Here is a 16128-nt window from a genome sequence, read left to right as displayed (position 1 = left end):
CAATGGTTGGCCGACCACTGCCAAGTCAAAAGTACAATCTGTAAGTCTGATGGGTCTGCCAGACCTGGTCTGTACATCAAGGGCACTCACACACTTCTTAAAACCACATCGACTATCAAATCTCACACCACTTCGTACAGCGGCATTAACACAAATATCATGATCATGAAGACCATGGACACATAGCAATCGTACCGTGCAAGTGTTAGCCTAAACCAAGCCAACCAGGTTCTAATACCATATAACATATATTGAAACCGTGATACATGGATATTAATTTTCAAATCAATCATATCATTTTGCATATGTACGTATATCATGAAAATCATCGGCCCGTATGCCGGTATTTCACATTTTACCATTGCTCGGCCCGTATGGTGGCAAATCATATCCATAACTCAGCCCATACAGTGGAAAATCACATCCATAACTCTGATACCAAGTTGTCACGCCCCAAACCCAAAAATGGGACCTGCGGGTGAGAATATAATCTAACATGTCCCTATATCTGATAAAACATCCAAAGATACAGTACAATGGATGAGGGTCCGACCCCGGGGGGTTCCCAGATACCCTAAACACATCCAATCACAATCATATACGCAGCGGAAAAATGTATGGCTCTATCAAAACATACAAACGGGTGCCCAAATACATCTCAAAATGGCAACCCACCAAAAATACAGTCCTAACACTTACCCAAGCGCTAAACACAGTACACCGGCCACTACGCTCCCTACACCAGGACGTTAGTTCCGATTACTCGAAAGACCTGTGAAAATGTACATATAGCAGGGGTGAGACACCTCCCAGTAAGGAAGAACACAGGTTATATCGATGTGTGGCATTTGAGTGTTATCATGATACACTAACATGCATGGATCAATAGTCAAAACAATCAAAACTTCCAGTATTTTCAAAAACCAAGCAATACAATCTGGTGTTGTCACACCCTTCGACTCGATGCCGGACTATCTGGTGGTATTTCACACCCTTCAGTAAGAATCGGTGATCTGGTGATATTTCACACCCTTCGGTAAATGTCGGTGCCCCTTATAACCTGGCATAGCATCAACGTTGAATCGGTGCAGATCTGGTGTTCGCACACCCTTTGGCTCAAAAGTCAGCCAATCTAGTGGTGTTGGGCACTCTTCGACAAGAGCCGAATTTTCAAACCTTGAACAATTTGGAACCCCATTCCTATTTCACCAAGATACAACATATGCATGCTCATATAACCAAACAAACCACACCCATTTAGTAATCTAAATCATGGTTTTCCAAACAAATATAGTTTAAACAAGTCAAGGCACGACCATCCCAATATCACAGTATAAATCAACATATATCCACGGTTTTCTACAAAACTAGGGATGCAGCCTGTCGCCCCTTTTTCCCAAAACTGTAATGATAAAAAACTCATAGTTTTCCTCGTTAAATCCCCTCAAATGAGTAGCCAAAACACACATATGACTGTGAACCACAGTTTCACCGAGTCCGATTTCCAAAATAACCGATATAAACACAGTTCCCCTTACCTTTTCCCCGAATAACAAATCTTGAACTCCAAGGTCAATAAAGAGCGAACTGAGTTCCAAAACCTACAAATCACAGTCCAAAATATGCTCACAAGATAGTTACCTACAAAACTACTGGATCAGAATTGAAAACCAAGCCTTACCTCGACTTTTTTCCAAAACCCAAAAATCTCCGAAACGAGATTCTGATCCATAGAAGTTGTAGAGAATCCTTCCACGATCCTCGTGGTAACTTCAAATTCCCGATTCTATCAACGATCGGTGAAGAAATCTAGAGAGAGAGAGTAGGGAGAGTTTTAGAGAGAGAGAGAGAGAGATATGTTTTGAGTTTCTTAGTGAGGAAGTAAAGGAAAATGATATTTATAGCCCTTTGACCCGGGCAACTTCGTCAACGAAATGGTATTCTCGTCGATGAATCTTTCACTGACTTCGTTGACGAATCCTGATATTCCCGACTTTCGAAACTCCTTGGTTTTTCCTTGTCGACGAACCTCTGAATTTCATCGACGAGAAGAACAAAGGCTTTGTCGATGAAATCTGGCTTCGTCGACGAAATATGCCAAATTTCCAATTTGCCCCTCTCTTATTTATTTAAACCTAGTTATCACAGTTCGGGTTCTTACACGTACGCCGACAAATCATATACATAGCTCAGCCCGTACGTTTGAAAATCATTTCCATAGCTCGGCCCATACGCCCGCAAATTATATACATAGCTCGGCTCGTACGCCGGCAAACATATCAAAATCTCGGCCCATATGCCGATTTTCCATTATAAAAATTCATATCATTAACACATTCCCAAAAACAGTATTTCATATTAATTTCTACTCATGCCACATTAAACAGTTTTTTGTATATTTAACATATCATCACTTTCAACAGCATTTTCCCAAATATAAATCATATATAAATATATTTATTTTCCTGAAATCAAATGCTATAACAATATACATATTTTTCATAAAATACTAGTTTAGTTTATCCCCTTACCTGATTCCTGAAAAACCTCTTAGAAAATATGTCCCGTACCCGCAGGGTTCCTCGTTCAACACCCTGAAAACGGAATTTCCCATAACTAAAGTTCAGTATTCCTACACACACTACGCTTCCTTCAACTGTCAAAAATCCAAATATTCAGTAGAAAGTCCTACCCTGGATTTGGGATGGTTTCCACCTCAGTCCCACCAACAATCAACTTCGGTAGACTTGTAGAGAACTTTCCTAGAAGCGTCGTGGTGGCTTCAGATCGTCGAACCGGCGAAAATCCAGCCCAAAATCGAAGAGAGACCGTGTGAGGAGAGAGAAAGAGAGATTCGGCGCAGGAAAATGAAGTGAAAATCATGTTTAACCCTATTTATATTGCGGGATTCGTCGACGAGCCATGTCACCTCATCGACGAGTCTTGTAGAAAGTTCATCGACAAACTCCACCCCTCGTCAATGAATTTCAAGCTTCCAAAAATCCTCTCTCGGTATTTTCTCATCGATGAATCCTATCCTCGTCGAAGAGCTCCTATTATACCCTTGTCGACGAGGAGCTGAAAAATTCCTCAGGATTATCCTTTCCGGGTTCGTCGACGAAGTCGACTACCTCCTTTTGTTTTCGGTTTCCATTTTCCTTTCTTTTTATTATTTAAATACCATTATTCTTCAGGTCGTTACATTCTCCCCTCCTTATAAAATTTCGTCCTCAAAATTTACTTTTTACGTAGCTCGTCATCCCTTAATAAGAAAAGGGTCTACTTATTTTATTTCTTACCCTCACTTATGGCGATGGAATACCGTGGTTACATTCCGAGTCTTTAATAAGTTTCAACCATCTTCTCTGCCTCATATTCATCTCCTTCTGTGTGAAAAAGTACTTCTCAAGTGAGTTATTTTCCTCAACGCCCTACGTGCGAGCATGTGGTTTATATTCATGTTGAGTGGCAGCAAGCAGTATTCAATATCGAGCTCTCTAAACACGTCAATAATCTCTTGGACTAGTAGAGCTCTCCTTTGTTTCCAAAAATTATCCTGCTATAATTAAAACACGAATACCGTAAATTTTCAAATAAAAATAAAATATTATAATTTGAGCCCACTAATAAAATATTAAACATAATCAGGCATTTAATTAAAATTTACAATCATTAATGCATGAATTCAAACGCCTAATTATGCAACTTTGACGCGTAATCACCCAGAATAATATCACATTCACATTTTTCCTAGACCCACATACTCCATTTAATCAATGAAACATCAAATAATTAACTATTTATTACTCTTTCCTCATTCCCTAAGGAAACGCTCGCAGGAACCGTAAAGCCGTGTCTGCAGCGTTCACACCAAAACCCTATATTCCATAAATCTCAATCTATCAGTTCAACCCCAAATAATGTTCATATTTACATTCCTAAACCTATACACCCATTAAATCAATTAAACCACCAATCAACACCATAATCACTTCCTTACCTCAGTTTTAGGGTGGTGTCAGGGATCCTCCAAACATAATTTTACTCCAGCCAAATTGACAAGGATCACCATTAGGCCTTAGATACGAAATCTAATTGTCGATGGGGCAAGTTTAGAATGAGAAAATGAGGGGAGGGAGAGAGAGAGTGAGGATTTTGAATTTTTTTACAAGAAAATGACATGCAGCCCTTTTATATATTCTTGTCCCAAGAAAAAATCGTCAACAATTTTCTTAGGCTCGCAAGAAACCGTCGCCAGTTTGGTCTTTAACCAAACTGATTTTTACTGTTTACCCTCAACTTGGCCGCAGTAAAAATATAACCGTCAACGGTTTTCTTAGCACTCTAGAAAATCGTCGCCGGTTTTGTCCTCACCAAACCATTTTCCTATTTGCTTCTATTTTTCTTATCATTTTCTATTTTCTGGGTGTAATAACCTGAACCCAGAAAATAAAAGAAAAATAAACAAAACAAAAGGGAAATAAATAAATGAAAGAAAGAAAAATTTCAGGGCAGGACAACAAGGCTTCATCGACGAACCTTTTAGACTCGTCGACGAACGCTAATTTATGAAGAGACCTTGGATCCATTTCAGCGTAAAATTTTCTCTCCTCTCTCACTTTCACTCTAGGGCTATGACTCCTTCCCCTTCTCTCTTCGATTCTGGCCTGGATTTAGCCCGATTCGACGATCAAAAACCACCACGAGATTCCTGAGCCGATTCTCTCCAAGTTAATCAGAACAGAAACTTAATTTGGAGTTCTTGGGCACCACTCCAAAATTAGGGTAAGTAGGATATTTTTAATATTAAACTAATTTTTAGGAGTGTGTGGGCATAGGAGATGTTAAATGATAAATATTCTGGGGTTGAATTGATTAAGTTAGGATTTTTGGAATATAGGGTTCCATTTTCGGTTCGTTTTAGGAAGAACTTCAAGGATCGGGTAAGGGGAAATAAATTATATCAGGCTTTATTTTAATTTGACCCAGTTACCTTTGAGTATAAAAGTTGCATATTTATAATTTTCTAAACGGTTTAGGCAATTGAAAATAAAGGTTTTGATTATAATATATATTTGGGAAAAAACTGTGGCATGAAAATAATCCTTCATAATTAACTAGTTGTAAATATTGTTCAGTTGTAAATACCGTCTCTGCTGTTAGTGTTTTTTGGTTATGAATATTGTTTGGTTGTGGATATTGTCTGATTGTGAATACTACTTGACTGTGAACACTATTTGGTGGTGAATACTATCTGTTGTGAGCATAAATGTATAGTGAAATACGTAACTGCCCTATGTGGGCCATGTACTGCGAAGTACGCAACTGTCCTATGCGGGCCACGTACTAGGTAGTATGTAGTAGTCCTATGTGGGCCACATACTGGGTAGTACGCAGTAGTCCCATATGGGTCACGTACTGAGATAGTACGCAGTAGTCCTATGTGAGCCACGTACTGTGATAGTACGTAGTAGTCCTATATGGACCACGTACTGAGTAGTACGCAGTAGTCCTATGTGGGTCATGTATTGGATTGTATGCAGAAGCCCTATGTGGGCTAGGTACTGTGAGGTATGCAGTTGCCCTGAGTGGACCACGTATTGAGATCAATGGAATGTATTGTAATTCTGTGTGGCCGTGTGGTGATGTAAAGGGAATATGATTGATATTGGAATATGTGTGAATACTAATTTATGAATTTTATTATGTGAATATTTATGACAAACTAAATCTCTCCGCTCGAGGGCTTATTGTGAAAGGTGAGTGCTCTGATTGGTATCAATTGTAGCCACACCTCGAATCAAAGGGTACGGTTACAAATGGTATCAGAGCAGAGGGAAGGTACATGTATGAACGTGTAATCTTCCCAATTATTAGGAACTTTTGCTATAAATATTGGTTTTATTTGTGTGACTACAGTCTGTATGTGTCTTGCCAGTTGTTGTTGATAAATTGATGAGTTTTATTTGTATGAACGTTCGCTATAAATTTTGGTTTTGTTTGTGTGACTACAGTCCGTATATGCCTTGCCAGTTGTTGTTGATTAATTAATGAGTTTTATTTTTTTTTGTGTGTGTGTATATATATATTAAAACTCTTCTGCCACACACTGCTATAGTTTACTTATTCCTTACTGAGAGGTGTCTCACCCCAACGAATAATTATCTTTTCAGGTCCTTCAAGTGATCAAGCTTAAAAAACTCAGAGGGCAGGGTTAGTTACTTTTTTGGAAAGTTTGAGTGGTTGTAAGAACAGATATATGTTCAGTTTATATTTTGATATTTTTTTCTGGTGATGTAATAAGAATAATTTATTATACTCCTTTTTGGGGTTATATAAATTAGAACTCTGGTATTTTATTTGAAGTTATTTAAATATTTCGCTGCGTGAATGGTATCGGAGACGGTGAATGGTCTTATCACACCCAGGGTCCCACCTGGCGGGTTTGGGGCTTGACACTGGGTCTCTACAGAAAATCATAGAGTCGAGACTAGCATCGTGAAGCCTGAGACTCATCTCAAGGAAAGGTTCTGGCCTTGAAACCCTAGCTCCGACATTTTCAAATGCTTCTCATCAATGCTGGCTCGAAGAGGAACATGGAAAGAGATCGAGCCAATGCATTGGCTTTGAATTATTTGATGTAGTCATATGATTAAGGATTGAAAAAAGAAAACCTCTCAAGAGTTTCCACGGGCGGCGCCAACTGTTGCAGCTAAAAATTGAACAACTTTCACAATCCCTAACCACGACCACCTGAAAAGAGATAAATAAGTAAGGTTTGGAGGACCCAAGGTGTACTCCGTAGGATCTCTTCGATACCTAAGTCAGGGATTGACTTGAGAGGTTTTTATGCAACAGTAAAATGTGGTTATGAATGAGATACCCTAACCTCTTCTCGGAATCTCATTTATAGTGATGGAGTTTGACCTAAGGGTGATATGTCATTTATTGACGACTTATGGTGTAAGCGTGAATCGCTCCAGTTATTATAGCGTTGACATAGATTGCTCTAATCATCATGGCGCTGGCGTCAACATTTGGGATATATCAGTAAAGATGTTTTTTATGTTGAGATACATGACAATTTTAATCTAACTCTCAAACTTTTTACCTGAAAGCAATCTTTCTTAATAATATGATTTCTTCTTTAAAAAAAGCTCAACTATGGTAAACTATAATTTACTCTGATCTATTGGGTTTTATAGTTTTATTTTAAAGATTGAAGCTTAAGTTGTCCTTTTATGGTCAAGAGCTTAAGTCAAGAGCTTAATAGTAAGGCTTTGACTACCGCAGGTAGGCCCATGTGGCGCATGCCCTCCTCCACTCCCAATGCACCATGCTGTTCCATAACCACCATGACACTAAGCCTTTTCCAATAAAAAAAGTATCCTGCCTCACTATTCAATCACATGGAGGCTAAGGGACTATCTCTCTAAATAATAGGGGAGAGGGTAGTAAGATAATAAGCGAGATACATGCATTCTTAATAGCACATGGCTATCACTCGAAGGAAATGATATTCTAAAAAATATTGTACAATTACTTTTAAAATATTCTTTTTTTTAATATATATATATATATATATATATATATATATATAAGAGGCTAAAAAAGAAGGATATTTAATTATTTACACTTAGTAACTCAATAGAGTAGGTATTTACTCCTAAAATTTTATATAAAGTAACAAATTTTATTGTAAGTCGCAATTTTTTTCATTATAAAACTTTTAACAAATTATTATAGTCTCAAAGTGATTTAAGGGTTGTTATGAAAACTAATTAATGTTAACAAAAACGTTTAAAGTAAAAAAAAAAAAAAAACTTGAACAATTTAGAAAGTTTCATCCATATTATAGTGAAAATACACTTTATTGAATTTAGTATTTCAATATTTTTTTTGAAAGCATTTCAAATTTTGGATATAAATTTATTAAATTTTGGGTAAAACTCAATGCACACAAATTTAAATTTAAGGCCTAGATTATTGCATGCTAAGCTCCCAAACCTAGGTAAGCTAGGTAGTGTTTTGGAACATAAACTTTAAGGCATCGTTTGGAGCCACTTATATAGAAATGCCTCTTAGAGAAAATGTTGAATTTAATAATAGCTGATAATAAGTGATGAACTGGAAATATACTAAAAGTTATAAGTGGTGTTTGATTATATTTAAAATAAGTGGTATTTGGATACTTACTTTTATTATAAGGTACTATATGATTATTTTTATACATATTTTAGATTACAAATATCAATATTTTTAATTAAAATTTTCATTAATAATTATTTTTAAAATATTTTATATTAAAAAATAATATAATATAATTATTTTAATTAACAATAATCTTGTTATTAATATATATTTATAAACATATTACTATTGTATTAAATTATAATAAAAAATAAAACTATTAATTAAATTCAAAATTTTAATTTATTTAGTGTTAATTCATATTAATAAATAGCTTTTGTTCACTCTAGATTTGAATTATAATGACTAATATGTCATAATACATAGTAAAATGATATTTATAGTTATTTTAAAAATATTTAAAATAAAAATATTTAAAATAAAATATTTTATAATTAAAAATTGAAATAATAATTATATTTTTATAACTAAAATTTAAATATTTTTTATTAACTAAAATAATTTAATATTATTTATTAATTAACAATAATCTTGTTATTAATGAATACTTATAGCATATGATTATCATATTAATTTATGTTAAAAAATGGTATTAGTAACTAAGTTAAAATTTTTAATTTATTTAATGTTAATTTATATTTATAGATTGTTCTTTTTATTCATTCAAGAACTTAATTATATTTTATTAGTAATTAATAGGTTATAAAGCATAATAAAATAATATATGGTTAATTTTTAATTAACTATTTAATTAATAATTATGTTAACTATTATTTTTTAATTAATATTTGAATATTTGTATTAAGTAAAAATAACACAATATTTTTTTGATTAATAATAACCTTATTCTTAATTAAAATAATATTATTAATTAAATTAGTATTTTTAATTTTAAGTATTAATACATGGTTCTTCTTCTTCATTCTAGAATTGAATTATGTTTCATTAATTAATATATTATATTACATAATAAAATAGTATATATGATTATCTTTGAATGTATTTTTAAATTATAAAATAGCCACTAAATTCTCTTATATTTATCAAACTAATTCCACCAATGAACAACGTCCCTTATAAGTAGTCAAAAAGTTGTTTTAGATTATTTCTCAAAATTCACATAAATTATTTTTAAAAAATGGTTCTGGACAAGTACTTTTTTACAATAAGTGTGTTGTAATACAAATCAAACGTTATTTTTTTCATAAAATTGTTTATTTTAAATAATAAGTACTATAAAGATATTTTTTAAAAAAAAAAAAAAAGCTTCGAACTAGAAACTAAATTTGAATTTTGTGTAGAGTCGAATAAAATTTAATATACTTTTATATTATATTTTTATTTAAATTTACACATTTTGAAATTCCAAACTTTCAAATATTTGGCTTAGTAGCCATTCCCAACTAGGTACACCTAACTCCTTTATAAATTATAACTCGGAGTAGCCTTGAAACCCAAAACCAGACCCGTCTAAGTATTTAATTATTATTGAAATTGAAGATAATACCAGAAGAAAGTCGTACGAGGATCTGGCGGCATACTTAAAAAAAAAAAAAAATTGATTCCCTAATTTAATTAGTTTTGTCTATTTCTTGAGAAATTAATAACCTTGTCAGCACCATTAATCAAAAAGTAAGTTGCATTGGGTCAATGCATGCCATCTCATCGTAGTTAAGACTGGAATCAAAATTTCATTAAACAATAGACTTGAACAAAATTATGTTAGAAAATTTCTAGAAGGATTTTTCAACTTATTCTATGAGCCATGATCATGTAAAAATAAGAAAAAGATAAATTTAAAATATACCTTATGATGTTATAACTAAGGCAATCAAATTTTGATACAAATAACACTTCTTTCCTTCTACCCTATTGATTAAATCCTTATTATGTGGAATACTGCTTTATTTTTATTTTTATTTTTCTCTTTATGTTTGGCTTAACAATTAAGATTCTATCAAACTTGATTATTGAGTGTTGAGAAAGATTAATAATCCTCTTTATATAGAAATTCATTAGTCACTCAATTTATCAAAGAGTAATAAATATACATATGATATTTTCAATCTATCTTGATTGAAATACTCTGTATTAATCATTATAGATACATGATTTTGGTTATTGTATTGACTTTGGTCAATGTACCTTTATATATTCATTAATAAGTTAAGATAAAGTTTAATACTTAATTAATTATTTATATATAGACAAACACACTATGTGATTCATGAATATCACCCACAAATACATATAAAAATTTTCAACAAATCAATCGTCTATTGTATGAGTGTGCCCATATAGAGAAATTATTAGGTTAAATAATTTAATTAACTTTGTTATATTTTAAACAATCAATCATATCCTTAAACTTAAAGTTACTCCTCTTAGCCCCCACAGGCATGGCCCGATGGAAAGGCATCAGCACGTAAGAAGAAGCATCGGGGGTTCAATTCTAAGTAGATAAACTCACAAAGCTAGCGGTACCTGTGGATGGTGAGAGTTTATTCTATGAGCCAGTGGGGACCGTGTATGCTAAGAGTTCACTCTGTAAGCCAACAAGGACCGTAGATGGTAATGGAGATGTGTCTCAGGGGTTGGATTGGTCAAACGTCCAATTGATGCACAGAAGTCGTATCCGCATCTGAACGTTACCCTAATTAGCGAGACCTAAGGGCAGGACAGAGGACGCTAATCCGTAGGTTTAGTACTGCACTAGGGGATTCGAATGACTCGTTAGTGGCTGGAGTTCCTATGTAATAAAAAAAAAAATACTTGTCTTATGTTTAGAAAAAGGCCTTGAACTTAAATTTACGTGAATTTAGACAAGATATCATACAAAATTGTATTTAATTTTATCCAAATCCACTTAATTCCAAATCAATCATCTATTATATGAGTGTGGGCACGTAGAAAAAAAATATTAAGTTAATTAGTTTAATTAACTATGTTACATTTTTAACAATCAATCATATCCTTAAATTTAAAATTACTCATCCTATGTTTAGGTGAGACCTTAGATTTAAATTTGTGTAAATTTAAAAAAATGTAATACAAAATTGTATTTAATTTTGTCCAACTTCGCTCAATTCCAAAACCAAGATCCGAAATCTATGTTCCCATATGTAGCGTTAAAATAATTCAAAATTCAAGAATATGTTGGGTGGTCTAAAATGTGACATTTTTAGACTGTCTAGTATAATAATTTCTCACATATGTGTCTCACAAAAATACAATGAAATTAATTTTTTTACTCAAATTTTAAAATAATTATTAGTCTATTTTTTATTTCATCGCATTCTCATCCTGTTTCATTCAAGAACCAAAATATATGCAAGAAGTGAATGATGAAAGAGTTATTTTATCAAGGGAATGCTATACAATTGCAAGAATTTCGGTACCATGTTTACATTGAAATGTTTGCTATTGTATATACACAAGAATTCTCTTAAAAGAATATAGATAGTATGCATTTCAGAACTTGGATTTAAATTTACGTGGATTTGTAAGAAATTTAATATAATTTTATACTATATTTTGTCCAAATCCGTAAAAATTTGAATTCAAATCTCAAAATTTTTACTTACACAAGAGAAATATATTTTCAAACTATTTAATTTATGCACTCGATGACCTAAATATATGCTTCCTACAACGCTCAAAAATGTCGTCATACATCAGATCAAATTGAACTCCTGCTCTCTCTCTATTCAAAACAAAAAACATATGATCAGCTTCCAAAGTCTTGTAGTACCTGCACTCGAAATGGATCCATAATAATGTTAATTAGAGAATTAGCTCATGCTCTTGACTAGAAAACAAAAAAATGAAATGAATGGATGCAAAGCAATTAAAATTATGGTATTAAATTTCCTTCCATTATTCATATTTTATTGGCAAGAGTTAAAAATAATAATTTCTATAAATCAAATCAGATGATACCTTCGTTCGTTTTGATAAATTATACAATAGTTTTCAAAATTTTCGCTAAATTACATTTTATACTTGAATTTTAAATTTGTGATTTTAACCCTTAGTTTAATTTTAAAGAGATTGAATAGGAACTAAACTGACATAATTATGAAATTTCAATGATGAACATGTCATAATTTATACTTCAGCAATAAAGCAATGTAATTTACGCTTTACAATTGTGACAAGTAACAGTGAAAAATAAGTGATGGGGGCAACTAAGAGTGTAGCATACCAAATGCCTGGTTTCATTGGCTGACACTCTTCATCTTCTACAACACATCGACTTGGATGTTCAATTGGGAGACGAGGATGGGTCATAGATTTAGTGTTGAGTGCGCCATCGTTATCCTGCCAATCTTCATCCCTGCACAAACCACAAAATTCATTCTCATGCTTAAGGTATCGAAATTAGCATTTTGAAGATTGAGAATAACTGCATACTCGATTTTCAAAATGGTTTGAGTGTAGTGTCGATAAGTCTGCCTAGAAAATTCTAACGGAAACTTCCTAGACCTAAAAGGCAAAGATTCTGTTTAAAAATATAGATTTAAATTTAGGCCTTAAATTTGAATTTTGAACTTCCAAATCTATATATATTAGTGGGTATGGGAGTGTGGGTTCTAGATCCCACTAATTCTCCGCCATGTGAGCTGGTGTCATCACAGATTGGCGTCACCCAGTACAAAATATATATAGATTAAGAAGATGGAGAAAGTGGGAAATGTATTTTAGAAAAGTCAATGCAACAATTAGTAAAGAGGGAAGAATTAACACACCAGTAATCTTCGTAGGGGGGTTCAACTTCTGGAGGATAACACCATTGGCTCATCTGCAAGGTTTTGAACCAAAGCAAGGGGTGGATTTTGGGCAAGTTAGAAGGAATTGTGAGACCCATGAATTTCCTCGTTTGCTTGGTGGCGTAGCTGAAGTAGAATGTGTTTGGAAAAGTATTGAGACGGGTGTTGATTTGCATTGCTCCTTGAATTGTAAGATCTGGAAGAATCCAATCTCCTGAAGCACAGGGACCTATATTCCCCAAGAGGTAATCGATAAGACCTGAAACACCCGTTTTTCTCCACGTTATGTTGTAGTGATCAAACCCAAAATTGTAGAAAGACTTTATCCAAGGAACGTCAAGCCAATCCAGAATAGCTATTCCTATGCGAACCAGACGAAGCAAGCTTGTGGGCTTCATGTTTCTCCAGTCTTCAGGACTACATATACATAAATATATCAAACCACAATTACGAAGTTAGGATTTTAAACTGATCATTGTGCAAAGAGATTAAACCAATGGTTTATATATATATATATATATAAAGAGAAATTATGTATATCAGATCTTTCTAGCTATGTATGTATGTATAGAACTTACTTCATGCCATCTAGGTAGGCTCTTGTGCTGCCGTTTAAGGCTCCAGAGATGGACGTTATGCTTAACACCCAGTTCTCAGAAGTGTCCTCGTATCCTTTGAATGCCTGCAGTTTTGTATTATGCATGCATGAACATGCATGATAAGTTTATTAAATCTTACGTACGTAGTTGTGTTTGGTAATTGGTAGAATTGATTTACTAAATAAATAAATGAGTGTTACTAACCTTATCTGCTAGCATTTGCTGTAAAACACGAATAACTTGGGCTCCGGCGGAATGACCCACGAAGTGAACAGGGTGATCCTCGTCCCATTCCGGGTAGTGTCCTTCACCATAAATATTGCACAGCATATTTTATTGTCTATTTCTATTTTTGTTTATAAAAGTGCAAAATATAACAGTGCCGTTCTTCAAATTTTTATTTTATTTTATTTTTGAAGTTGGTATGTGCTGAATCAAAATGGAAGAGGAATTGAGGTATCAACCTTGAACATAAACTCGTCCGAACTGTGAGTGTCCAGCAGCTTTGCTGTGTTCTTCTCCATAGTCAACTTGCCCACCTTTCAAGTAATAGAATAATTCGCGGGCCCTAAAATTAAGAAATCACTAAAAATTAATAATCAAATACTATATAGAATATACATATACATATACACACACACACTATACATATAAAAAATATATATATCTCTTTATGAAAAATTGAAGTGTTTATTTTTTACAACCGCAGAATAAGAGATTCGATTCCTTACTTATAATTTGCCCAATAAATATATTACTAAAGATGAGTCAATGGAAAGGCGATAATTTTTTCGTCTCCCAATTGTAGTTTCAACTCATAAGAAAAAAATTAAAGTGTGTATCTTTAGGGAAAATTTTTTTCATTAATTTTTATTAATTTCTTACTTTGGTTGACCATTTAAGGCTTGAAGAATGAATCAAGCACCTACTCACCTGTCATGCATGCTGCTGAACGCTCCCAAATCAGGCACAAGAACCCTTCTTTCCATGTTCTCCGCCCCACCGAAATACGACAATCCTCCCATTCTCTGCTCATGGAAAAAAAAATCTAAAAAATTAAAAAACCTCTCCTAAAGAGAAAATGAACTTCCACATAAAATTGAAAAATAAAAAATAAATAAAAACTCACGTTCGCTTTAAGAACAGTAGCCTTCTCAAATCATGTATCCATGCCACTCTTGGATCACTTGATTCAAGAATGCTAGTTATTAAAGTCCTTTAAAAAAAACTAAATACAAAGACAAAAATGGTATAAAAATAAAAATTAAAACCCATACGGATTATGAAATTTAAGATCATATATTATTACCTAACTTGATCGCACCCTATTCACGAAATTTTCATTTCATTCCACAAACCAAACATATTACTCACCCCTTTTCCAAATCCAAAGAGCCCATGGACCATGACAACGGGAGGAAGACCTTCATCATCGACGCATGAGCTGCCATATGCCTCAGCTTCTGAATTAACCTCCTCCTCCTCCTCTACAGACGCCTTGTTGGGTTTATTAAAAAGATGGTAGTATTCATTGAGAAGAGCGTTGGAGAGACGAAGGGACAGAGCTGTGCTGACAATGTATAGTCCATAAGCCACGTAAATGGCTGTGCTCACTAGCAGCTCCGACCATTGCAGCACCATCCCTATCCACAGCCTCCCCATTAATTAATTTGATGCTACTCACGGAAAATTAACTGTGGGATTCTGGGAATTGAATCGAAGGCTAGCTAGCTTATATATTTTCAGGCTCTCAGCTCTTCGATCTCTTCTTCTTCTTCTTCTTCTTCTTCTCCCGCAGCTGCAACTTCAATTCATCGATCTTCCGAGAAGAACAAACCAAGGAGAGACCTCGATCTGCTTCTGAAATCTCTTCAACTATTATTATTATTATTTAAGCATGCAAATGCAAATGCAACGAAATGCAATGATGGGTTCGATCCCAAACGCCCGGCCTTTTCTCTTTATTGCCCGCACGTCGACCATTTTAATAATTGTTTCTCATAGCCCACCTTCATTATTTTAATTTATATTATTAATTGCAATATTTTTTAACATTATATTATATGTATTATTATATTTTTAGGGGATTTGGTTAGACTTCACTCCTTTTGTTAGGTTTTTGTGGAGACTAATTGTGTTAAATTTGGATGATGACCTGACCTTTATTTAGTGAGAGATTTCTATCATAAGCCTTAGTTCATGGAGCGAAGGCAAATTTTTTGGGCCCATTCGGAACGAAACCCTATGCGCAACATATAAAAAGATTGCTTTTTGGGTGATTAGGGTTTGTGATCAAACTTCGCGCGAGAGCGAGAGGGAGGGAGAGTATTGTACCGTTGTACTCTCTGTAATATTTCTCCCTGATAATAGTGAAATCCCTGCAACCCTGTGGACATAGGCAAAATTGTCGAACCATGTAAATACTATCTTATACTTGTGATTCATTTTTCTTTGGTGTGTATTTTTTCTCTATTTTGTTTCTCATAGGTTTCGGAATTTATTTTTAATTCCCAACACCTTTCCCCAGCCATATTATCACATCCCAAAGGATGCCCACATGACGACCTAATTTGTTTTCTTAATTAATTTTCTTTTCTTAATTTGGCTTT

The 16128-nt window shown here is 33.8% G+C and overlaps 1 protein-coding gene across 1 annotated transcript in view; it reads right to left on the bottom strand.

The window, feature by feature from the left end:
* Positions 1-15181, bottom strand: part of LOC131144020 (uncharacterized) — a 32744-nt gene extending 17563 nt beyond the window's left edge. Inside the window, exons 1-9 of the mRNA XM_058092363.1 lie at positions 14894-15181; positions 14453-14547; positions 13984-14087; positions 13724-13824; positions 13499-13602; positions 12900-13337; positions 12356-12487; positions 11783-11902; positions 1061-1200 (exon numbers count right to left, since the gene is read on the bottom strand). Of these exons, the coding sequence (XP_057948346.1) occupies positions 1061-1200; positions 11783-11902; positions 12356-12487; positions 12900-13337; positions 13499-13602; positions 13724-13824; positions 13984-14087; positions 14453-14547; positions 14894-15181 (1522 nt within the window). The remainder of the gene's footprint in view (positions 1-1060; positions 1201-11782; positions 11903-12355; positions 12488-12899; positions 13338-13498; positions 13603-13723; positions 13825-13983; positions 14088-14452; positions 14548-14893) is intronic.
* Between the last annotated feature and the right edge of the window lie 947 nt (positions 15182-16128).

This window comes from Malania oleifera, chromosome 12 (genome assembly GCF_029873635.1).
Source record: "Malania oleifera isolate guangnan ecotype guangnan chromosome 12, ASM2987363v1, whole genome shotgun sequence".
In the NCBI taxonomy this organism is placed as follows: Eukaryota; Viridiplantae; Streptophyta; class Magnoliopsida; order Santalales; family Ximeniaceae; genus Malania; species Malania oleifera.
The sequence above is the reverse complement of the archived record's forward strand: the minus strand, read 5'-3'. Positions and strand labels throughout refer to the sequence as shown.